Genomic DNA, 26,059 nt, shown 5'->3' with positions numbered 1-26,059 from the left:
GAGGCGGCGCACGAGCTCGGGCAGCTCGAAGTACTCCGCCTCGCGCTGCAGCCGGCTGCGCTCGGGGAAGTAGTCGGGCAGCACTAGCTGCAAGTCCCGCAGGTAATCCAGGATGTAGCGGAAGAGGAAACCGTCTCGGTCCAGAAAGAAGCGGCCTTTGCTGTCCCGGGCCAGCTCCTGCGGCTGCTGCTGCGTGAACATGCGCCAGAGCAGCGAGTCGGGCACCGACACCACGGTGCAGCGCCGGGTCACATACACCTGGCCCCCCACGTTCAGCTCCACGATGTCGGGNGCCCGCGCTCGAACGCTGCCCGCGCCCGCCCAACTGTCTTCCCCTCCAAGGCGGACAGAGCCTGGGACGGGCCGCTTCGGAAGACGAGCCTCCTTTGGAAGGGCAGTCACGGCGCCCTCTCCCCTCCTAACCCCGTCCGGGAGGAGAACGTAAACTTTCCGGCTCGCCCCCGCCCGGGCCGAAGTGCGCGGCCGCCGCCAGAACTGGCCGCTTTAAACACTGGAGCTGTGGCGCTGCCCTGGCCGGTCGTCGTGCTGCTGAACGTTTTAAGACACACAAAAACACCTGAGGTCCAGGGGGCCGCCTCCGGACTTGTTGCCGTTAACAAGTAGCCTCGAAAAAGGCCGAGAGGAAAAAAAAAAAAAAAAACTAACCTCAGTATCCGGCCGTAGAACTGTCACTGATTGTTTCTTTTATGGGTGAAGAGGCAAACTCACTGGTTGAGAGGACTCAAAGTAGGAGGGAATGTGCTGCGGTGGCGACAGAGAACTTGCGGGCACTGAAGGAGTGACTTCTGGCGCCTTCCCAGCAGCGTGGGGGACGCGGCCTCCCGGCACAGCGCCTTCGAGGCCAGGCTGCAGGGGACACAGGGAGGCCGAAGCAACCGCCCCGCCTCCCTTTCAACGTCCGTTGAACCGCGCCATAAACCAATAATGAATAAAAACCACCTTCCAGACCCTGTGTGTTTACGCTCCCAGAAGCGCAGGTGCCCGTGGTCTCCCGCGCACCTCGGTCGTCCAGGCGGTTCTCCCCAGGTTCCGTCTTCTGTCAGGGCCCTTGTACTTTTGAAGGCGCTTCTAGATCCCACGTGGTGCGGTAGCTCCTCCCTCCACGTTGCATTCATCTGGCGCAGTGCAGCCCGCAAAACTTCGCCGTTACCACCCGCAAGCCTCCGCGGGCTTCCCGGGCCGAAGAGCTCTCCGGATTGACCCGCCACGTGCCCGCCTCACGAAGCCCAGTACATGCTGAAATTTCACATTTGTGAGTGATTATCTGATCCTGGCTTGGGTAAATAAAACAAAGAGAGGGAGGTGAAGAGTGTTAAGAAATCACCACGCGGGACGCCTGTGTGGCCCAGTCAGTTGAGCCTCCAACTTAGATTCAGGTCGTGATCTCAGGTGTGTGAGTTCGAGCCCCACATCGGGCTCTCTGCTGTCAGCCAGGGACCGCTTTGGATCCTCTGTCCCCCCTCTTGCACCTCCAGTGCTCATGCTCTCTCTCTTTCAAAAGTGAAGAGAAATGAGAAAGAAACCACCATGCCAATGAACATTCGTTTTGCACTGCTGTTGCCAGGGCCAGACCTCGATGAATGCAAAGTGAAGTACAACGACCCAAAGTGCTTTCCATGGAGCCCACTAGGCAGAGGGGCAGAAGTCTGAGCAGTTATCCGATCAGTCTGAAGAACAGACCCTCATGCAGGACAAATTAGCAGAGATCTATGTTCTTGATGTTTACCCTTCCCTGTAACTGCCCAATGAGCTTCACAGTCTCCTCAGGGATAAATGTCATTATTATTTTGAAATGTTTATGTTGGCTGAACAATTATGTCATTCATGTCAGAGTGGCCCGAAACCAGCTCACTTAATTGCAAGTACAGATTCTGATACTGTATATATTTGACCACTCTGTTCGTTTGTTCTTTGGGAGAAATAGTAAATGACACAAAAGTTCCCAGTTTGGCAATGCTGAATTTCTAGGTGGTGATGCTACTATTTGGTATATCCGTGTCACAAGCCTGACAAAACCAGTCTCTTTTCTATAAATCAAAGAAAAGCCTTCTTTCTATATATCGTTTTATATCATTACTTTGTTCATGGTACCAGCAAATCCTTTCAGTTCTGCCTTCAAAATATTTCCTGACAATTAACGCGCTTCACCACCTCCCTGCCCCCACACTGGACCAAGCCACCCATTATCCCTTACTGGATTATTGCATCCGTCTTCTAACTACATTCACCTTTGCCCCCTACAATCTTTCATCACCACAACAAAGAGAGGGATCCTATTATAACCTAAATCAAATCATGCCACTCTGCTCAAAGCCTCCCAGTGGTNACTGTTGTCTCAAAACCTTTGCACTTCCTATCCCCTTTCTAAAACACTTACCTTTCCCTGCCTTATCTTCCTCGCCTTCTTCTTCGGGACTCTGCCGCAAGACCTTCCCTTGATCACTTTATTTAATATAGCACAGCCTCACCCAAGCTGCTTCCCCTTCTCCGCTTTGTTTTCTGTTTCCCTGCATTAGAATGTAATCTCCAAGAGTTCATGGAGTTTGTCTGCTTGATTCATTACCACATCCCCCGTGCTTAGAACAGTCCTCACATGTAACAGGCATTCCATAAGTCTCTATTGCTCACTCGCTTATTCCACCAATATAAAGTGCCTGCTACTGTGTTCCAGGCAGTGTGTTAGAAAATAATGTCTGCCTTCTTGGAGCTCAGTCTTGTGAGGAAGACAGATAATAAATATATAGATACGTAAGTCCGGTTTAGGTAGAGATAAATGCCATGAAGTAAATAGAATTGTGAAATGAGACAGAGGGCGGAGCACGGGGATACTACTTTATATAAACTGACTGGGAGGGCCTCTCCGTGCTGGTGACATTTGAGCTGAATAACAGGAAAGAGAACCATTCTCTACCAGCTGTCACAACCTGTTCACCCACTACAAGCTAGTCCACCGCAGGAAGCCATTGGTATTTTCTTATAGAAGTCTAGGTTGTGCATGAGGGTCATCATAATGAATGAAACGGGACCTGAGACTGAAAGAATAATTTTCTGGTCAATTTGGTATGTTCTCTTTCTCGTCTACTGACTGGTGTCACAAAATTCAAGAGGAAGTGTAATTGGGGGAACTTCAGTGTTGGGACTTAGGGCCTGATTTTATGGGGGAAGGGAGGGCCATAACTCTGGCTTCTTCCGTATGTTAAATATGCATGAGGTAAGGGAGGAGTCTGGAAATTGCCAGCCCTGTCTAGTCTCAATCCAGTTTCTAGTGATGGATAAATTGATCATTGTTCCTTTGCAAGCGACTCTGTACTTTTCCAATAAGAGACAGTGCTCTCCTTTTATCCTAAAGTGCCGGGCATTGGAAACACCTCTGACCTACATTCTCATCTGATTTGTATCTCCTCCCCCCTCCACTACCTTCTCTTCTAGTCAACTTCCCACCCCACCCCATGCACTTGGTAAATATTCTGCACACTAAAGATTTGAGCAAGAAATGAGAAAGTTTAAAAGAATAATATAAAGTTAAAAGGGAAGGAAGAACTGGGTGAAATGAAATGAGTGCCTAGGAGGATTGAATGAATTTAACCTATGAATTTAACATAAACGATCTGTAAGCTGTAAAACACCATTCAAGTGTCAGAATTGTGATTTTCCACCGCCTGTCATAGTGCCTGGCAAGCCTACGCAGTAAATACTGGAGGAATAAATGAATGGCAAAAACATTGAAATGAATGCTAGGAGGAAAGGGGAGAAGAGACAGAATCAAATATTGTCCCAAACAAATGTTTGGCTCATTTATCATCCTCCCAGCGTGTGACTCCCTTCTGTACACGGGCTTTAAAATTCATTGACTTGTCACTTTCAGATGAAGAAAAGAATTGGATACCAAACTTGAAGTAAATCAGGGAATAAAATGGTCTTAATAAAGAATAGGTAAAATAGATCCCAATATCTAATCCTAAAAAGAGAGACAGAAAATGCTAAATGAGGGACATGGCCAAAATATTGGGCCAAGAAAATGAAGAAAATCCCAACATCACAATGATATGACTTTTATACTTAGTAGAACCAAACACAGAAATAAAAGTTAGTAATGTTGGAAATTTTAATGTTTTATTTCCATATCCTTAGATACAGTGTCTGAGACTTTTCCAGGGAACAAGTAATAATATAATAGCAGGCATCCATGGAGCACTTGCTAGGTGCTGTCCCTGCTAGATCGCTCCCTGCATTAGCACCTTTAATCTATGAGGTTAGTTCTACTGCTACCCAACTGTTAGAAGACCAGGTGGGCAAATTAGCGGTAGAGCTGGGTTTGAACCCAGCAATCTCTCTTTAGAGTTGATGCTTTGAAATGCTGCGTTTTCCAGCCTCTCACTTCTACAAATGCTTTAGATGTATGAAGGAAACAGGTTCTATTAATTTCCCCCACTTTACTGATGGAGGACCCAAGACAAGAGAGGTTGAGTAACCTGACCAGTGTGATGCAGCTGTTTATCCCTGCTTGGGGAGAAAACGGCACTCTACCATCCTGTGCTTGTGAGCCACAGGGTTGGTGACTGAAAACTCAAAGTAGCTGCTGTCAAAGAAGTAGGATTAGGAAGGAGTTAAGTCCTTGGCTCTGGCTTCTGTCTTCTATCGATAGCACAATCTCGCCTCCAGGAGGAATCTCCAAGGACATATTTGAGCCCACAGACGGAATGGACTCCTCTTCGCCCAAGCCAGTCCTACACGTGGTAAATATGATTTTATTTCTGGCCCTCTAAAATACCATAAGGGTTTGCAAAGCACCAGGTTCTTAGTAGGTTTACTTAGTTTTATTCTGATCTCATTAACTCTAGACAAGGATAAAGTGACTCCCTGGCAACTGCTGAGATCCAGACTCTAGTTTCCAAAGGCAAGCAGCATCTACTGGTCTTCTGGGACTTGTGAAATTGAACAAATGTATTCTCCTTGTGGCTTTACATATCAAGCTGAGCACAAAAATAGCCGGACCTCACACACACGAGTGATTCTGGAATTTCTCACCAAGGCTAATTATTAACATCACTGCCTTGGTTTCAGACTGTGGTACTTTGCCTAGAGGTTAACTATGAATGAGTTAACACATTCTATTCTAGTGCCTCATGGATTTGAGGGCTTTCATGTTGTCAGCTTCACTTAATTTTCACAACGGTGTCGGGAGGTGTCATTCAACAGTGTCACAAATGCAGAAAGGCGCTCAGAAAGGGCAGGCGATTTCCACTGCCCCTCTGGTAACAGCGCAGTGCAAACATGCCTGTCAGGTAACTGGATGCAGTGCAGGGCTGCAAACAGAGGCCTCCTGTGTCCTGACACTCAGTGGTCTTCCAGCTCTTCAGCAGCCCTGTCAAATCTGCTCAATTTAAGGCCCCACACGAGGGTTGTCATTCAAAATAATCACCTTGGAGACTGTGTGCTTATTTGAGAAATGTCAGAATCACTCACCATTGTTGGCATATCTGTTTAGGAATTTCCTTCAGAGCCAGCTTACGCAGGAACATCACTGCATTACTTTATAATTACGCCAAATGTGGGATCGATCTCTTTACAAGGCTATAGAACGAGGGACCTCACTGCAGGACAGGCCCAGATGTCCGAGAATAAATGAGGCCAGAGCCAGTTTTCATGAGTGTGAAACTTAGGTGATGATTATCAGGTATTCACCTTTTGACATTGGGCTTTAAGGATCTCATCCCTGCAGCTCTCTAATATGCTGAATAGTACTGAGTTTAGGTTATGAAGAAAGAAAGGCTGATTCAACCGCAGAGATTTTAATATGTGGTTCCAGAAAGTCTGCATATTTCACTGTGAGGTTTGGACAAGAAGCCAAGCCACTGGCTAGACTGTAATGGGCGGCCTCTTATGTAATTGTAAGATCATTTGTTTGATATAATTAAGTGGAGGGAGGGACCTTTCCCTAATTTGCTTTCCAGTTACCGCAGAAATATGCATGATATTTCACAGTAGGGAAATGGCTTCGAACTCTGCTAAACTTTAAATTTATATCACCTAATATGATTTAGTTTTAGAAAATAAGTGGTTTTTTCCTAAAGTATAGATGAGAAAAATCATACACTTTAGGGTTGGATGAACCTGTATTCTTCTCCTGGCTTTGTTATTTAAAATCTAAGGTTTGTGGGGCGCCTGGGTGGCTTAGTCGGTTAAGCGTCCGACTTTTGCTTAGGTCATGATCTCACAGTTCGTGGGTTCGAGCCCCGCGTCAGGCTCTCTGCTGACTGCCAGCTCAGAGCCTGGAGCCTGTTTCAGAGTCTGTGACTCCCTCTCTCTCTGACCCTCCCCTGCTCACGCTGTCTCTCTCTCTCTCTCTCCTAGAAATAAATAAAAATGTTTCAAAAATAAAATGAAATCTAAAGTTTGAGGCAAAGTTACTTAAAATATTCTGAATTTCAGTTCCTTATCTTAAAATGGAGTAAAAACACCCACCTCATCAGACCCTTGAGAGATTAAGTGAATGATATTAAGCATTTCATTTCACAGTATCTGCCATCTAATGAGCACATCATAAACATAAGTTTCTACCACCACCTTCCCCTTCCTGTCTCCACTGGGCTTCTATAAACCCAGTAGTTCCCTGCCAAATACACTTACCTTGAGAATTTTATTACTTTTTCTCTTGGATGACATCTCTAGTAGTGTCCGTAGTATCTAAAATGGGCAAGGCAAATGCATTTCATCTGCTATTCCCTCTTCTTCCCAGAAGTCAGTCATTTCCAACACAAATTTGCTCTCTGGTTAAAAGATTTGGTCAAAATCTAGACCATTTGGAAGTCTTAGTTTTAGAGCTTATTTGTAATCCTAGACCTTGCACTCAAGTGACAATTAATAAAGCAGCTTAGTTTGACTCAGAATTATAAGTTCAGCCATTGGCAACATCTGGGAGGGAAAGTCTAGCTGGTGGTGTAGAGGTAAGGGGGCATAAAGGGAATCTAAAGAAAATCTAGGTGTCCTTAAAATCTGAAGAAAGTGACTTCCTCTCTGTGCCCAACCCAGGAGCCCAAGTCAGGAAATGATGAAGAAACGAGCCTAAAGAGGACAGAGCCTCAAGAGCACCAACCCAAATGACAACTGTGATGTTTCCCATGTAGCTCCCATGCTACAGGGGATCCACAAGAGGAAGAACTCGTAAGTACACTGCAAAGGAAACAGAAGTTTTACATCTTTGTAGCAGATATTACTGGAAGAGGAATCAACAATATGAGAAGGTTATCTCCTCTTTACATTGTATTCAACATCCCTTTAAATATTTATGAAGCGCCTGCTATGTGCCTGATCTTGCCAGAAGTCATGATGGCTCTATAGGTCTATGGCCATGAGAATCTGCATAATATCAGAGTGAATGGCCACCAGTGGGGCCATCAAGAGTTCCATATGTCACATAGGATCATGACAGGGAGAGAGGTTACCTTCTGTGTCAGTCAGGGTTCTCCAAAGGAAAAGAACCAATAGTATGGGTATCTGTATGTATGTGTATCTACACCAAAATGTGTATCCATTGATAGATAAAGACAGAGATTGACTGATTTTAATGAATTAGTTCATGTGATTGTGGGGGCTGGTAAGTCTGAAATCTGTAGGGTAAGCCAGTTGACTGGAAATGCAGAAAAGATTTGAAGTCTCCATCTTGAGTCTAAATCTGTAGGTCCGGCAAGCTGGAAACCCAAGAGAGGTTTCTGTTACAGTCTTGAGATGGAATTCCTTCTTTTCTGGGAAACCTGTTTTTTGTTCTTTTGGCTTTCCCTTGATTGGACTAGGCCCATCCACATTATGGAAGGTAACTTCCTTTACATAAAACCAAATAGTTGTAAGTGTTAATCATATCTTCAAAATAACCATCAAAGCAACATATGGACCTGTGTGTGACTAAACAGTTGGGCACCACAGGCTAGCCAAGTTGACAAAAAATTAACCATCATAGTTTCCAAACAGTGTCCTATGAGAGGTGAAACTGAGCTTCTTTGGGGGAAATATGGCTGTCCATCAACAAGAAGCCATAGCTTCACAAACTATAAAGAACTGATATTCATTCATCCATTCATGCTAGTGTAAGAGCATCTGCAATTACAAGTTTAGCCCCACTTCGTCATTCATTCTTATGATCAAATGCTCTTCAGACAGTCCAAGCTGTTTGTGAATAGAGGAGCAGGTAGTCTCACTCTCAGCTTCGTGACGTGGAGGCCCTCTACTGTATTTACAGTACCATAGACCCAGGGAAACTAGCTGTGTGGACACACTGCATTTATTAATGAAGATGTTCTCTATTATTAATTAATCTATTATGTATAATTTATTCATGACTCTATTAAGGAGGCATGAGAAGATCCTAGAGGAAGAAAGAATTTCATAACTAAACTGACAATACCCAGTGTCCTCCAAAAATCACATTTCACACCCACCTATGTACCTTGCTAGATCTTCAGTCTCTGGGCTGTCTATGAACAAAGTGTTAAAGAACTGAGCTTTTCTGCCCACGAATGAGAGACAAACTAATGCTGTTCTGCTTTCCAAGGAGAGAGAGAAAATAGTTCCCAGAAAATAAAGACACTCCTCCTCCAAAAACTTCCAGAATGGATTATTAAATAGGTTGTTTATGGACTTTTTAGTGAGGGAGAGAACTGACCTCTGGAAACAATAGGAGCTCACCTCAAGTACGTCACCTCTAACAAAACCCTTTTCCTGCTTGGGCTGCTTTGCTAATGTCATGCAATATAGTAATACTGTATCACAGTGTATTATATTTTTATAAAGTGTTGGACAGCTCAATCATAATATCTTTTTGGACACTTTAGGAAAAGTGATGCTGGATTATAATATCAATTAGATGGGCACGTTGTTGATAATACAGGTCTTTTCAAGATTGTTGACGAATGGAACAATGTCAAACTGAAGAGAAAGGGGGCAGGACCAGGTTGTTTTAGTTCTTTTCTACCCAGCTTTTATCAGGAAATTAAATGAAAATGTGAGAATCATGTTAACAAAATTTATGGAGGACACATATCTTGCTGGGCTAACTAATCCAACAGATACGGAATTAACATTCAAAATCATCCACATAGGCTTCAGTAACAAAAAGAAACAAGCAAGAGAGAATGTAGTGAGCATAAATGTAAAGTTGCTTAAGATGCAGCTTAGCAGAAGTTCATGCGAAAACTTATCTGGGGCTCTGCCCTCCATCAATTCCAAGTTCAAGAAACCAATAAGATGGAATGTCTGTAACACACGTGCCAAATACAACAGCTTTTAAATGTTGGAAAGGACCTCACAAACAATTCAAGTCAAATCCCTCACTTTACAGAGAAAAGCTGAGCGACAATCATAGAAACACAATAACTGATAGTAAAGCTGGTATTTATGTCTTATTATAAACATCACAATCTTGAGTTATTTGTATTGTGGTCCTGATTTGCATTTCCCTGGTGTTGAGCACTTTTTCATATACCTGTTGGCCGTCTGGATAGACATCCAGACATTTTGGAGAAATGTCCATTCAATTCGTTTGCCCATTTTTTAGTCAGGTTGTTTTTTGTTTGTTTGTTTGTTTGTTTTTGCTATTAGGGTATACAAGTTGCTCATGGTGTTTTGGATATTAATCCTTTATGAGATATATGATTTACAAATATTTTCACCCATTCCATAGGTTGCCTTTTCATTTTGCGATTGTTTCCTTTTCCGTGCAGAAGCTTTTTAGTTTGATGGAGTCCTACTTGTCTATTTTGTTGTTATTGTCTACATAGCCATCAATGGACAAATAAAGTGTGGTATATAATAAAATGGAATGTTATTCAGCTGTAAGAAAAGAAGGAAATCATGTCATGTGGGACATGGGTGAGGCATGCTAAGTGAAGTAAGCTAGACACAAAATACTACATGATGTCACTTACATAAGGAATCTAAGACAGTCAGACTCATAGAAACAAGGAGCAGAATCATGGTTGCTAGAGGCTGGGAGTAGGGAGAAACAGAGAGGCATTAGTCAAAGGCACAATAGTTCATTATACAAGATGAGTAAGTCCTAGAGATCTACAGGACAGCATAGTGCCCATAGCTACCAATCCCGTACTGTGTACTCAAATTTTGCTAAGAGAATAGGTCTTATGTTAAGTGTTATCACAAATAATAATAACAACAATAAAGAAAGAAAAAAGAGTTATTTTGATTGGCAAAGGTTAGGTCAAGATGTATGAGCAAGATTTTGAGGAATTCAAAAATACAATGTCAAGAGTTTTTTTTTTTAGTTTAGCCTGGAATGTAATAGAATAGCCTAGAAGGGAGTACTGTTTGAGGCACCATGGCAGCTGTATTCTTTCCAACACCAAACAGCAAAGTGAGGGCCTACAGGTAGAAGCTAAAAAGGAAAAGTGTGGACTTAGCCTGTGAACACCTTTGGAACAACCGAAGCCATTTTAAGAGCCGTGGGCCCGTCCCTGCTATAGATCTAAGTTGCAGGCCCACCGAAGACAAGTAACATGAAAGATATTTATAATCTGTGTTAAGAAGCTGCATGAGATGATCCACTTCCTTTATATTTCTAAGATTCTATAATTTCAGAGAACAATTTGCCTCATTGACTTCTTATGCAAAAACAAACAGGTTTTTTTCTAATCTCTCCCATTTTCAGGGATCGAAACCTGATGTCACACCTCTGATATTAGAGAACTTAACAATCATAATCAATAGCGAATATGTCTTATACATTCCCTGTGTTCCAGGATACATGGCAAACAGTAGACCAATGATGCCTTAAATGTCCAAATATCCAGTGATTACCAGATTTGGGGGAAAAAATGGCATAATTTTCTTCTTGGTGTTAAACCATTGACTAAATGTGAGGGCAATACTCTCATTATTATCGAATATTTCCAAAGTGTTTTATATAATCAGTTTTGTTCATTTATTTAAATAAATCCAACCACACAAGTATAACAAGTGAACATTTACTAATAAATCTACTTTTTACTCATTACAGAGGAAGTAAAAATCTATTAAATAATACAGCACCAATTCACATAATTTAAATCATTTTATTCCATAAGTTGATTGTCTAATTATATTTGTTTTTCACCTGTTCATTCTACGAAAATCTTATATTATTGAGCCCTTCTGCTGGATAAAAATTGAGGCAGTCATTATGCATTTGGCAAACTCTATAGAACTGTATAATGCAGAATAAATCCTAATGTAAAATATGGACTTCAGTTTAAAATAATGTATCCGGATCGCTTCATCAGTTAACAAATGCACTACACTAATTGGAGACACAGAAGAAACTGCAGGTAGGGAGTACAGTGAAACCTTGGTTTGCGAGCATAACTCATTCCAGAAACATGCTTGTAATCCAAAGCACTTGTAAAGCAAAGCGAATTTCCCCAGAAGAAGTAATGGAAACTCAGATTATTGGTTCCACCATCCAAAAATATTCATATAAAAAGGATTACAATATTGTAATAAAATACAAAATAATGAAGAAAATACAAAATATAAAGGAAAATAAACAAGTTAACCTAAACTTACCTTTGAAAAGTTTTGTGGCTGGTGTGAGGGAGAGGAGAAAGGAGGATTATTTTGCAGGATAACTTTCACTATCACTAATGGAATCACTGGTATCTGTTGGCTCATTGGAATCTTCTTCTGCATGGACGCCATTCTATATGCCTACACAGATGTTGGCTACAGTACAGTATTAATAAACTCTTGTCATATACTCTAGTGTAACTGGCAATAATTGAGTCTAACTCTATATGTGCAGGCAACTTGATCTAGAATGAAGCAAAGTGTTCCTAAGCTTACTCTTTTATGGAAAAGCAAAGGACTGTCCACAGGTGCTTTGAAGTGACAAAAAATACACTAGTGCCAGTTGTGGGCATCTTCCAATGTTGAAGAGCACTGATTTCTGCCCAACGCAGCCGGAGACAGAGCATCTGAGTGGGAGACCGTCACCCATAATCCAGCAGTGTGTGTGTGTGTGTGTGTGTGTGTGTGTGTGTGTGTGAGAGAGAGAGAGAGAGAGAGGGAGAGAGAGAGAGAAGAACCATTGGCTCAGTGATCATGTGATGTCCGGTGTCACATACCACTCATATTGCAAGACTTTGCTCGTTTATCAAGTTAAAATTTATTAGAAATGTTTGCTCGTCTTGCAGAACATTCGCAGAACAAATTACTTGCCGTCTAAGTTTTACTATATATGGGAACTTCCTGTACTTTCTATTCAGTTTTTCTGTAAACCTAAAGCTGCTCTAAGAAATGGAGTCTATTGACTTAAAAAAAAATTGAAGCAAACTTTCATCAGATCTTCAATTATTTACCCTTGAGCCATGCCCCATAAGGATCTATTGCCCTGCACTTACCACTGTTTGCAAATATCTCACCCAGAGAAGTATAGAGATACTAAAGATAGAAAGCTTTCATTTACCTCAGGAATTCCCCAGTGTATGACATAATCACAATCTGGAAGCTTAGACTTACACTACCCAGCTTAACACAGGACAAGGTGCTTTAATACAAGAACAGTGGGAGAGTTATTTCATGAATTTCATATGTATTTGAACTCTCCAGTCTGTTTCCATGGCAGACTCTCCATCACCCTTCTAACTCTTCTAGACCTCACGCTAGATGTTATATCAACCCATCCCAAACTGCCTCAAGTATTTGTGTTGTTTGGGGCAGTGCAAATATCTCTGGCCAGTCATTGTGTGCCTATCACGTGCAAGCCACTGTGGTGGGTAATGGGGACACAGCTGTGTAGAAGGCAGGCAATGTTCCTAGCCTCAGCGAAGAATGCAAACAATAAATGAATTTTACAATAAATAAACAACCCTATGTTTACCACATTCATAGGGTTCAGGCAAGAAATAGTGACTGAATTAAGGAATGAATTCAACTGATTAAGAAAGTAACTTGGATTCCATTAAACTTTTCCTCCCTACTACCTAGAAAGCCCTTACTAAGAAATTAAAACAATAGCATACACAGAATAATGTATGTATTTCCAAACTGCTGAAACTTAATATCTTTAAAACATTGGTATAATCACTTATTTGATGTTATAAGTTTCAAAGAAGCCCTTTTTTTTTTTTATTTAAGAATAATTTTTTTTTTCCTTAGTTAGCAGCTGCAACCGACCAGATGTTATTCTGAGTGCTTGGTCAGAGGACTTTAGGAAAGCTAAATACATGCATTAGGTATTTAAATGTTCTCTGGATGTTCAGTCCAGAGAAGTAGTGAGGGAACTCTCTCTTTTTGTTCTGTCAGCAGGATAAGGCAATAACAGTGCAACCCCTACAAGAACATCAAAAGGCATATGTTGGTTGGTTTGTTGGTTGGTTGGTTGGTTGGTTGGTTGGTTGGTTTGTCCCCCACCTATTTTCAGCTACTCAGGTGAAGCTCAGAGTTGGATTTACCCAGGGAGGGAGTTGAAGGTGTAGGCACGAGAGTGATGAAATGATGAAACAAATTTAAGCCGTTTGAGGAGGGAAACGAGGACATGAGTGGAGCCTTCTCAAAATAGCACTTAAAGACACGGGATTATGCTTCAATATTCTTTTCTCCTCAAAGGAGGAGTTCAGGGAGCCAATAAAGCATATAGTGAGGTTTCCAACCAAGAGAGAATAATGGAAAGATCATTCCCCACCTCCCGCCTTTACTGTCTCTCAGTGTGTCTCTAGCCTCCTTTATTAACACTACACGTCTGGATCCTACAGCTTCGAGTCAACCATAGGAACAGAGCCTTTTCAGCTTCCCCTGGATTAATCAATATTCCTTTCACTTAAATTCTTTTGACCTTCAAACGTAACCTTTGGGAGTGACTTACATTCTCGCTTGTGTGAAAGGGGTTGAACTGCTGGATTTGCTCAACCTGTTATTTCTGTCTATTTCTGTCTCGCTAAACACTAATATCCTATCTCCAAAGTTAGAACAAAAAGCAGGCTCTTGTTCCTATAACCAAATAGTTCCTTAACAGGGAAGCTAGACTTCAGAGATAGGAGTAAAACAGAAACCAGTGTTGATTATATTTCCAATGACCCAGTTACAATGAGGAGTGACATCACCACCTCTGATGGTGACATGTGCTGGTGACCCAGAGGAAGGCAGACAGCACCTGGCAACTCACCTGTCCCAGATGTCCCACCCAACATTTTCACATCAGTCTCTTGGGCCAAAACCCAATCAGGCAGCCACATCCACCACAGTGGCCGAACAAGAATCTACCCAGAGGACCACCAGGCAATGGACAGCAAGCCACCAACAGGTTCAAGAACACATCTATCCAGACAGGGGACATTTTGTCCGCTTAGTCTCAAGGCATGTTAAAGTCACCAAAAGGTCCTTCTATTCATATCTGCCATCATGCTCAAATGAAAGATGATCCCATGAGCCATCACTATGCTGATTCTGTTTACATCTGACTCTCCTCCTCTTCCTTACCAGCCCCACTTCACCCTAAACTTTAAGCCTTCACAACATAGAGGTCATCCCATTTCATTTCCAATACATGAAATACCTAAGCTTGCTCAATAAAAGTTTGTTCAGCGAATGGATGAGTCAGCGAATGAACAACTGAACTGGATGGGTGAATCTGAGGGAAGAAGTGAATAAATATATTCCAAGTGTCTAATTTGTCCAATTGGCTTATTTTGTTTTTTAAAATTATAATTTATTGGGGCACCTGGGTGGCTCAGTCAGTTAAGCGGCTGACTTCAGCTCAGGTCACGATCTCACAGTTTGTGGGTTCAAGCCCCGCGTCGGGCTCTGTGCTGACAGCTAGCTCAGAGCCTGGAGCCTGTTTCGGATTCTGTATCTCCCTCTCTCTCTGACCCTCCCCTGCTCATGCTGCCTCTCTCTCTCAGAAATAAATAAAACATTAATAAGAATTTTTAAAAATAAATAAAAAATAAAATTATAATTTATTTAGCTTTTAATTGTCTCCTGCCTCATATTTTTTATCCATTGAGGAGAGAACATTTTTAAATTTTAATATTTAGAATTGCTAAATTTTAAATTAGATGCCTTGGTAAAATTGTTTCTCAAAAAGGTCCAGTAGACATAAATATGAGGGTGCTTTATGTCCTCTTTATCTTCAAAAATGTTTACTATGTGTTTATCACAAACACTGGGTAGGAAAAATCCTTCCGGGAAAGCTACACAAACAGGGGTCCCTATCAGCTGCTTCCCATCTCTCTCAAGACATTTAGCATGAGACCATAAACAGATTCCATACATTTTCCTCCTTCATGGATACGTAGCATATTTATAATAATAATGCCTTTGGGTGATTTGTATTAAATAACCAATAACTTAAAATTTTGTGTTTTTTATGGTCTCTCGAGTAATAGGTCACATTTTCGAGGAGAAATCACAGGCATGTCAACTGTCTTTTAAATGAAATGATAAACCTGTAGTTTCTTTCCATTAATATAAATTAATAGCAACATACTGATAGTCTAGTCTTCTAAAAGGTGGTGTGGGATGATACCACAGAAAGCAGGTAGAAGTTTCACTTTCTATAAAATGTTGAATGCTTAGCCAACCACTTTCAAAATATTGTATTGTTACAGTGATGAGTAAACATGCAAGGTGGAGGTTTAGCTTGTATTTAAATAGTAGGAGATGAACTAAGTTAGTTTTGGGACCAGCTTGTTTTTTGAGCCTGAAGATAGAAATGCATGTGGTGGAGGAAGAGCAGCACCTAGTGGTAAAAAGTATCAGCTGCACTCACCAAGGAGCTGACCAAGTGTTCCAGAAAGTTCAGCCACATTTTTAAAAATGCCTTTTTTTTTTTCCAGTTTATTCATTTATTTTGAGAGAGAGAGACAGAGACAGAGAGAGCGCAAGTGGAGGAGGGGTACAGAGAGAAAAAGAGAAAGAATCCCAAGCAGGCTTTCAGAAACAGGGAAATCATGACCTGAGCTGAAAGGAAGAGCCAGATGCTCAACAGAATGAGCCACCCAGGTGCCCCTAAAAATCCATTTTACATTTCAGGTATTTTAAATGCTGGCATCTTCGATTCCTCAGATGGGTGTTTATCATGTCAATTATAGATTTGAGTCAACTTTACATGCTTGAGTATCTCCAGATAAAATGCAGAGATGATCAACATTTCCAAGAATTTAGAAAAAGACCCTCAACTTCCCAAACATTTCACAGGCACCTAAAGTAAGAATGGTAAAAGGTGCAGGTTAAAATAGTGTTTTTCTTGTGTGACCTGAGATTTTATTTAATAATTATCCATCTATGTCCACTAGTACATCTGAGCAAAAGAGTACTACCTGCTTAAACAGGAAGGAAGTATTTCATTGAGATTATTTGAAGAACTAATGATTATTTGAAAGTACATTTAAATAGCTACTCTGAAATTCTCTTTTCTTCAGTGACGGATAAGCACAACAGTATTTTACACCCTTTGCATATACAATAAATTAATAATTGAGCATTTAAAAAGTTTTATAATGGAAACTAATTTTAATTATATAGCTTATCATTTGGTTGACATTGACAGAGATAGGGAGAAATCATTGGTAAAATTATGAATAATCATTTGTATAAGCATTGATTCCTAAATCAAATGTAAATTCAACTGAAATTTTATTCCATCAGTGTAATCATGAGTATGTCATTTGTCCTTGAGTCTCTGATAGGAAAAGACAGAATCATGAAATTCAAATTGCATTTATATAACCATTTTATTTTGATTCCCCCGGCTACTTTTTTTCTTTTTTTTTAATTTTTAAAAATATTTTTATTAATTTTTGAGAGAGAGAAGAGAGAGAAACAGAGACAGAGAGACAGAGTGTGAACAGGGGAGGGGCAGAAAGAGGAGACACAGAATCTGAAGCAGGCTTCAGCTCTGAGCTGTCAGCACAGAGCCTGACACAGGGCTTGAACTCACAAACTATCAGACACTTAACCCACCGCACCGCCCAGGACCCAAAGGCTACTTTTTCTAATAGCAGGAATCTCTCTCTCTCTCTCTCTCTCTCTTTCTCTCTCTCTCTCTCGCTCTCTCTCTCTCTCTCACACACACACACACACACACACACACACACGCAGAGGCCAATCATCATATCCCTCCCCTTGGCCTTTGGGATTGTTCCAAGATTGTCCGAACTAAGTGCGGCTTCCAGCAGAGATATCGTAAAGCAGAGCTGGAAGGAAAGTCCCTTCTCTCCCCTAAGGTGGCCGGCTGTAGGGGCCGTGCCCCAGCACAAGAAGCTTATTGCAACAGAGAATGAAGTCAAATAACAGAGAGGACAAATAGCCCTTACGGCAGGAGTCTCCTGTTCAGGTTGCTGAGGTCCGGGGCTCCTGATTTAAGTTCCTGTTTCTCTTCACCAGTTTCTCTTCCCATAAATCTCTTTGAGACAAAATCTACTTTGAGATATGCTTCTGCAACCTAAAGAGAAGTGACTCATACTGCATTTCTAAAATAAGGCTTAGCTCTGTGCATGCTGCCGTGCTGGTCAGAAAATCTCCATTGCTTGAAAAATCATCTCCAAGTTCATTTGGCTTTATGATTTGCCTAACCTACCTTTCCAGTCTCATCTCACTCAGTCTAGTGAAACTGAATAATTCTTTATTTCTTCAAAACACCTACTATTGACCCTTATTCACTCTGTCCCATGAAAATTACTTTCTACCTCCAGATACCCCAGTTTCCACCTTCTGAAATTGTGAGATCAGCCACTTTTAAGATCAGCCACAAATGATTCATCTTCTATAAATCCTTCCTCATTATTCCATGAATCAGTCAAGGGTCAGCTGCCTATAGATGAAAATCTAAAATTATAATGGTTTAAAGAAGTGAGAAATATAATTCTCGCTTATGTAAAAGAAGTCTAGAGGGAGTCACTCCCAGGGTTTTACAGCAATAACAACACAGACATCAACGTATTTGTGTTCTATGCTACATAACAGGTTAGCACAAACTTAACAGTTTAAAACAACACATTTTTATTATCTCTCAGTTTCTGCGAGCAAAGTATCTGGCTATGGCTTAGCTGGTTGGCCTCACAAGGCTGAAACCAAGGTGTGGGCTGGGCTATATTCTCATTGGGAGACTAGGGGGAAAATCTACTTCCAAGCTCCCTCAGCATTAATTTCTTTGTGGCTGTAAAATTCCTGGAGCATTACTGTTCCAAGGCCAGCAACAGAGAAAAAGAGTCTCTGCTGCTTGAGAGTGTCTGAATTCAGGGAAAGCACAGGACCTCTTTTAAAGGCAAGCCTGATTAGGGAAAACCTACCCGGAATAATCTCCCTTTTGATGAGCTCAAAGTCAACTGATTCGGGACCTTAATTACATCTACAGAAGTCCTTCACCCTTGCTATTTAATGAAGCATAATCGCGGAGCGATATCTCCTCTCCTTTACCACATTCTATTGATTAGAAGAAGCACGTCATGGGTTCCATCCAAACCCAACGAGAGGGGATTCTTACAAGGGTGTGATTCATTGGGGGTTACCTTGGTGTTGTCCATACAATCAGGGACCTGGGTCCCCAGTTTTTCTGCTCTATCCTTTTACTAGCTTCCATCCTCAAGTCCCCCTCCTGATCCAAGAAGGTGGTAGAGCTCTACCCATCATATCCATCTAACACCCTACAGAAAGGAGGAAAGAAATAGATCAAGAAAGTAGTAGTTGTTGTAGTTGTAGTCCTCCTAACTGGTTCAGCTGCCTGTAAGTTGGCTTTACAGGAGTCCTACATGTTCACTGAAATCTCTTTAGCCTCAGACTCTGGCAATAAGGACACACATCATCTGTAAAAGAGTTATTAAGAAGCAATGAAACAAATTTAAAGTCCATTCACCAGCAATTCTAAACAATCCAGTGATAGAATACTCCTCCTCAAAAAACATTTGTGGTGGTCTAATTTCTAAACAATTGGTGTGATTATGGTGGAGTTTTAATAATATATGTGGAAGTTTCAAATTAGCACAGTTTTATTACTCATCCTCTAATAACATGGTATTCTACTTGGGAGTTAATTCAAAGAACTCCCCATTCACCTCCCAGCACAGGAGAAACCACCTATTTCAAGAGTATGTTCATAACGGTCTAGAATCTTCCACGTCCCCCCGACCCCAGGCACAGTTTGTGCCTCCAGTTCCATTTGGAAGTCATATCCCTACACTGAAACATTAGATTCCAAATAAACTATGACAGTACAGGAAAGACACACAGATGGAATTGATGAGGTTTTGGGGTGATGGTGGGGACTCCAGAGCCAACAACCAAGAAAGAATTCTTGAAGACGTCTTTGGTGCAAACAGGTGATTTTATTAAAGCCTGAGGACAGGACCCATGGGCACGAAGAGCTGCACTGGGGTTGTGAAGAGTGGCTTATTATATACTATGAAGTTGGGGAGCTAAAGTCAAAAAGGAGGCCGCCAGAGGCGACTTTGATATGCCAAAGAGGATTCCTAAGATACCTGAGACCTTGCTGTTATCAAGCTAAGATTGTTTTTCCTCTAGTAAGTTATTAACATCAGGACGGTATGGCGTTCTTAGAGAAATGCTGTACCCTGTATTTGTCAATGGGCTGCAGGTTATGAGGAAATGTAATTTTACCTGCCATTTCCTTCTTGCCTTTGTTCCCCACATCACTATGGAGGGTGATGTTGGGGCTCCAGGAAACTGAGTCTACAGTTTACTGGAGATTAGACTATTGACAAGAAAAGATTGCCTTTTCTTGCAGTTTACTGATATTTGTAAACTGATGGAGACCCAAGTCCTGTATGGCTGATCTCTCAGTTGGCCACTTGTTTTCCTCTTTTCCTTTGTCCNTAGCTTACTCTTTGTCTTCAGTCCTGCCATGCTCCCTCATCTGAATTGCCTCAATCCTTTCATTCTTTGTAACCACTTAGAGTTGTTATGTTGTGTTTAAATTTAAAACAACAAAAGAGAGGGGCACCTGAGTGGCTCAGTCAGTTGAGCATCCGAATCTCATCTCGAGGCTTGTGAGTTCAGCTCACTTTGGGTTCAGTGCTGACAGTTCAGAGCCTGGAGCCTGCTTTGGATTCTGTGTCTCCCTCCCTCTCTGCCCCTGCCCCCCACTCATGCTCTGTCTGTCTCTCAAAATAAATAAATGTTAAAAAAAAATTTTTTTTAAAAACAACCAAAGAGAGAGCAACTGTGAGGAGTATTTTTTTTTTTTGGTAACTGCAAATTCTAACTTATACATGAAATATTTCACTTTGTGATGATGATTTAAAATTTTTAAATATTTTCTTCTTTTTTTAAAGTAGGCTCTATGCCCAACGTGAAGCTCGACCTCATGACCTTGAGACCAAGAGTCACGTGCTCCACCGACTGAGCCAGCCAAGTGCCCCTTTCTTCTTGTTCAATTGTTAGTTATTTCTCAACTAAAGAACAAATTCAGAAAATGAGACATCACATCAATGGTCAATTTAATAGGTGCCTAATTTTTGCAGACATTTTAGTTTTATTAAATTTTAACTTTGGGATTCATGGGTGGCTCAGTCATTTGAGTGTCTGACTTTTGCTTTTGGCTCAGGTCATGATCTCACAGTTCATGAAATCAAGCCCCTTATCAGGCTCTGCGTTGACAGTATGGAGCCTGCTTGGGATTCTCTCTCTGCCCTTCCCCAACTCAAGTTCTCCCCACCCCCACTCTGTTTCTGTCTCTCTCTCTCAAAATAAATATTTTTTTAAAATTTTGTTTAACTTTATTAGTTACTATAAGTTTATCCATTACTATGACAATTATACGGATATAATTGGGTATTTTTTCTTTTTCTTTACTATTTGACATACTTTTGACATACCAATGGAGCCCTTTCTTTACTTTTTCTGTACTATTTTTTACTTTTAACATACCTATGTCTTTATTTGTTTAATTTTGCAAAATATGTTTGCACCCAAAAGTATTTCTTTACTTTTGACATACCTGTGGAGCTCAGTGACCTTGATTTATCTTTCTAAAAAAAATTAAGTATAATAAGTAACTACAGAACTTGCTTTGTTGAACTGTTTTGAGATGGAGAGATCTGTACTTCCTGTGCTACTTCTGAGATGCAAAGAGAAAGAACCTTACTTACGCTGTTCTCTGCTCTCAGGTGCCCCAACCCGGTATCAACATCAGGCCACAGTTCTGGCCTGAAAAGTCTGGCCACGAATGAACCATCTCCCCGCACACTGGTGAGCTTTACCAGGTGTGAGCCAAAATCAAGCCATTGTTCACTCAGTAATAAACTGGGTGACTTAGGAACAGAAATTGAAAAGAATTTCTTAAAAGTGAGAAATAATCTTTCAGTTATCTTTAATGGACAGAAAGATTGTTAGGGTTTCTTTTTCTTGTGCTCAACATTAGTTTGGAGGCATAAGGCCCAACATTTTATCAATGTTCAAGTGCTCCATCTATCCCGTGGAGGCATATGAACAAAGAATTCTCACCTTCTTTAGAATAAGCAGGCTAGGTTAACCAAGAGCAAGGGGTAGGGGGCACACAAAAACCCCATCCTGGAAATTCTTTACTCAGAATTATGCTCACTGAGACTATATCCTGTAACATTCTCAACAGATAGTTGAAAACACACTGTCTCAAAAATCTGATAATGAAATGTTCATTCAATGCATTCATTATGTAACCTCCCTCTGTAACAAAGGACATCAAATTACCATCAGATCTTACCGTCCAGGCAACTCTATCATCAGATCTTTCTGTCCAGGCAACTTGTAGTGCCTTTCTACTTTTGGGTCTGTGCTAATTCACCCATTACAGAGTGAGCACCAGTGGGACATTTCCAGAAGAGGGCAGAGAGATGCAGGTAGTAGTAGTAGTTATGATTTTATGTAATTCTGACACTTGGTTTCCCCAAATACCTCATCAATTAAGCTGGGGAGGAGGCAGAAACAGAAATTGCTCATGCTCACTAGACTGTGGTAGGCCCAGGAGGCATGACCCTCTGCTCACACATTCACAATAAAGAGCCAGGACACCGGCCATGACAAGCACAGTGTTAATGTACGGACATTCTCAAGTGCAACACTTGTTTACTTCATTGTGAAGAAAACATGGATCATGGATTGTACATTTTAAAATTAAGTCATTTCTAGATTTTAAATTCATATTCATAGAAATTGAATGTTATTTATTAAATAACTTTTAATAAATGTTAATCTCAGGATTATTTACTAAATAATACTTCATGAATGTCATGCATTACATAATACTTATTAATAATATAATAGAAATAATATACCCTGAATAAATGTTATTAAATGATGATATATTCAATTTTAAAATTAAGCTTCCAATTTCCAACGTGTTAAATATAAACAGTTAAGTCAATGCAAATGGAAAAAGAATAAAGAGGGTGTATTCTGGAGTTAACATTTGCAACAGTGAGGATAAGACATATATGTGTTCACTGTAAACCTAACATTTTCCACCGTGGTATGGGGGATGGGGAAGGGTGTTAGACAAGTTGCCTAGAAGTCTCCCAGGGGCACCTCCTCCCCTTTTCTGGGTTCTAGCTCTTTTTGTCACGGACCCACCTCCACGTTCTCTGGGCCAAGAGATATATAGTCCATGTTGAGCCCAGAAGAGAAAAAGCAAACCAGTAAACAGAGGAGAAGAAGTTTGGTGGCTCTGCCTCAGAGCCCCTCCCCCCCATTCCTTCTGGGATTTCTCAAGATGGTTCTCTCTGGCTCAGAAGACATCGGCTAGCTCCCCGATGCTCCCGGACAGTCAGCACTGTGGGCCAGATGCTCCCAAGACAGCAATGTGACAAAATCTGGCCTTTTAGGCAAACTGAACCTGAGATGGTTTTAACACAATAGAGTAAAACAATGCCTTGATGGTGGGGTCAGGTTATTAAATGTATAATGCCTATTTTTTCTGCTACTTAGTTAACACTGAAGTAAGTGGGGAGGCCGAGACGAAAGGCATCAGAGGCGATCCAGTGCGGCTGGTGGGGACGCTCACGGATAAAGCACAGCCAGTGAAGTATGGTCCTGGGAAGAAATGCATGAGGTACAAACTAAGTCAGAACCTGAAGCTCCAAAATGCAAATTAAAACGGCTTATTCCCTAAGAGAAAGCAAGTCCCGAGGAAGAAAAAACAATTTGGGCAAATTGTGAAAATCGCCCCATGAATACAAAAGGGGGGTTCAATGAATAAATTACTGCAAAAGTAATTCTTTTAAGCACAAAGGAATTTTTTAATATACTGCTCAACACCCCTACACACACACACACACACACACACACACACACACACACACACACACACAGATGCTTTGCAAAGGTAACCATCGATATCAGCAGAGATTTCTCTAAGGAGATGTTCTTTCTCCTTTAAGGGCCATATTGTCAAATTGACATGACTCCTTGCCCCAGGCGGAGATGCTGAGTCTGCAGCCAGTCCAGCCACTACCCCCACCCTGCTTTTTTCCCCTACTTGCATCTTCTTTCTGCTTCCACAGCTGGAGATCTCTCAGACCTGTGCCCTATTTGCTATTCTCTAGAATCTGTAATCTCAGGTGTTCCTTCTACTAACTTTTTCTATGGCCTTAAAATATAGTCACCATCTCCCTTTTTCAAAAAATTAATTTTTAATGCTTATTTATTTTTAAGAAAGAGAGAGAGGGCATGTGAGCAGGGAGAAGAGCAGAGAGAGGCAGAGAGAGGCAGACAGAGGATCCAAAGTGCGCTCCACACTGACAGCAAAGAGTCCAATGCGGGGCTCAAACTCAGGAACCATCAGATCTTCACCTGAGCCACAGTGGGACACTGAACCGAATAAGCCACTCAGGTACCCCAGTCGCCCTCTCCCTTAACAAAAACACCTTCTAGTGCCCCTGCACTCCCCTTTATTTTGCCTCACAAAAAGGCCCTCCAAATAATCATAGGCAAGCTGTCATCTCCACCATGATGCCCCCACGGTTTGCCACCCATGCTGGCCTCTGCCCCATCCCTGCTCTGAAAATGCTTTCACGAAGATCCCTGAAGTCCTCCTGAAGAGCCTAAGTAACGTCATTTTGAAATTAAGTCCTCCATTAAGAGCAACCTCGGGCTGCATGTAGCCCAGTTCCTCAGATTGCTCAAGGCTAAAGCCATCCTCGGACCGCCCTCAGATCAGCTAATCAAAAAAACATTCCTATGGTCTGAGTCAAGGCTGGGAACTGTAGACAGTTATTCTGTACAAACTAGCCAATTTCTCACCACTTGCCCGAACCCCACGTGGGCCCTTTGAACTCACCCCATAATTGGTCATTTTCAAAGGATTTTCAAAAGTCATGATTGGGTCCCACCAAAAGTAATGAACACCTCACAGATACTGAATGGTCAAAGCTGTTACCATGGGTGCTGTATAATTGTAATTGGTGCTTATGTGATGATGCTATATGTACAACATGTGCACTGTAACACCCCCGTCCCTTACCCCTTAAAAACCCTGCTCACTACTGTTCGGGGCTTCACCTTCTGCTGCTGCACTGGTAGGCAGGTGAGCCCCTGCTCGAGCTTGTAATAAAGACCCTTTTGTACTTGCATCGGTGCCGGCTCCTTGGGGGTCTCAGGGGACTCGCGAATCGGGCACAGCACTCCTTGTTGCCAAACGTGATTTCTTTTTTTCAACCCTCAGCGTCCGCCAAACTCTGACATGTGAGTGACCCTGTTGATCAGTCCGTGTCTTTAAAACTTTTTTCTCCTTTGGGTTTTGAGAATACACTCCTGATTCTGTTGCCTTGCTTACATTCCTGCTCAGATTTTTTTTTTCTCTCGTTAAATCTTGGTGTTCCCTAGGGCTCCGCCTTCATCCCTGTCTATACCTGTGGCTCCAACTGTGGTATCCAGACTAGGAACATCCTTATCCCCAGTGGGCCTTGTTAGAAATGCCAATTATGGGGGCGCCAGGATGGTTTGGTCGGTTGAACGTGGAACTCTTGATTCCAGCTCAGTTCATGATCTCAAGGTTCATGGGATTGAGCTCTGCTTCATTCTCTCTGCTGTAAGCACAGAGCCTGGTTGGGATCCTGTGCACACATGCTCTCTTTCTCACAAAAATAAACATAAAAAAAGAGGGGCACCTGGGTGTCTCAGTTAGTTAATCATCTGACTTCTCTGTTCAGGTCACTATCTTGTGACTTGTGAGTTCGAGCCCCTCGTTGGGCTCTGCGCTGACAACTCAGAGCCTGGAGCCTGCTTCAGATTCTGTGTCTCCCTCTCTCTGTGTCCCTTCCCCGCTTGCTCTCTCTCTCTCTCAAAAATAAATAAACATTAAAAAACTTTTAAAAAGAAATGCAAATTATGTTGCAAGATAGAATTAAAAATACCCAGTTCAACTGGAATTTTGGCAATGAATGAATTTTATGATAAAAATAAAAAATATTTAGGGTGAGTACGTCCCATGTAATTTGGGGGCATACTTATCCTTTAAAAAATGTTGTTTATCTGAAATTCAAATTTAATTAGACATCTTGCTTTTTTTTTAATTTGCTAAATCTTACAGTCCTAAATGCAAATTAGCAGTCTCTGTCAGAGTCCTATTTAATGAGGGAGCATGGGGCAGGCTGAGGGCCAAATACAAGCTAGCACCCCCTCCCCCACCCAGGTGGGATGTGTGTGATATTCCTCAGGCACTCCTGGCTGCCCAAGGACAAAGGAAAGGACAGAAAACAAATGGTTAAACTGATAGAGTCTCCATCAGTGTACAAATATCAGTAAATTACAAGGAAAAGGCAATCTTATAAAACGCCTTATCTCCAGTAACCTGTAGACTAGTTGCCTGGAGTCCCCACATCACCCTCCACAGTGATGTGGGGAACAAAGGCGAGAAGGAAATGGCAGCTAAAATTACATTTCCTCATAACCTGCAGCCCATTGGTGAATACTTGAAGCAAATACAGAGCACAACATTTCTCCAGGAACCCCTACTGCCCTACTGTTAATGCCTGGCTAGAGGAAAAAAGAACCTCATCTTGACAACAGCAAGGCCTCAGGTATCTTAGGAGACCTCTTTGGCATATCAAAGTCCCACTGGAGGCCT

General features: G+C 41.6%; 1 protein-coding gene and 1 long non-coding RNA gene across 2 annotated transcripts in view; one reads left to right on the top strand and one right to left on the bottom strand.

The window, feature by feature from the left end:
- The window catches only part of KCTD12 (potassium channel tetramerization domain containing 12), a gene marked incomplete at its 5' end in the record, with an annotated part of 5,605 nt that extends 5,281 nt beyond the window's left edge, over window positions 1–324 (bottom strand). The window contains one exon of the mRNA XM_077750077.1: window positions 6–324. Within this exon, the coding sequence (XP_077606203.1) occupies window positions 6–324 (319 nt within the window). The remainder of the gene's footprint in view (window positions 1–5) is intronic.
- A 4,349-nt stretch (window positions 325–4,673) lies between these two features.
- On the top strand, window positions 4,674–23,207 carry LOC144219971 (uncharacterized). The gene is made up of 3 exons (XR_013331563.1): window positions 4,674–4,757; window positions 7,054–7,185; window positions 22,921–23,207. It is a non-coding gene; the product is annotated as an uncharacterized LOC144219971 (long non-coding RNA).
- The last annotated feature ends 2,852 nt before the right edge of the window (window positions 23,208–26,059 follow it).

The sequence above is a fragment of the Crocuta crocuta genome, unplaced genomic scaffold (assembly GCF_008692635.1).
Source record: "Crocuta crocuta isolate KB4526 unplaced genomic scaffold, BGI_CrCroc_1.0 scaffold189, whole genome shotgun sequence".
NCBI lineage: Eukaryota > Metazoa > Chordata > Mammalia > Carnivora > Hyaenidae > Crocuta > Crocuta crocuta.
This window is presented reverse-complemented; position numbering and strand designations above follow the sequence as displayed.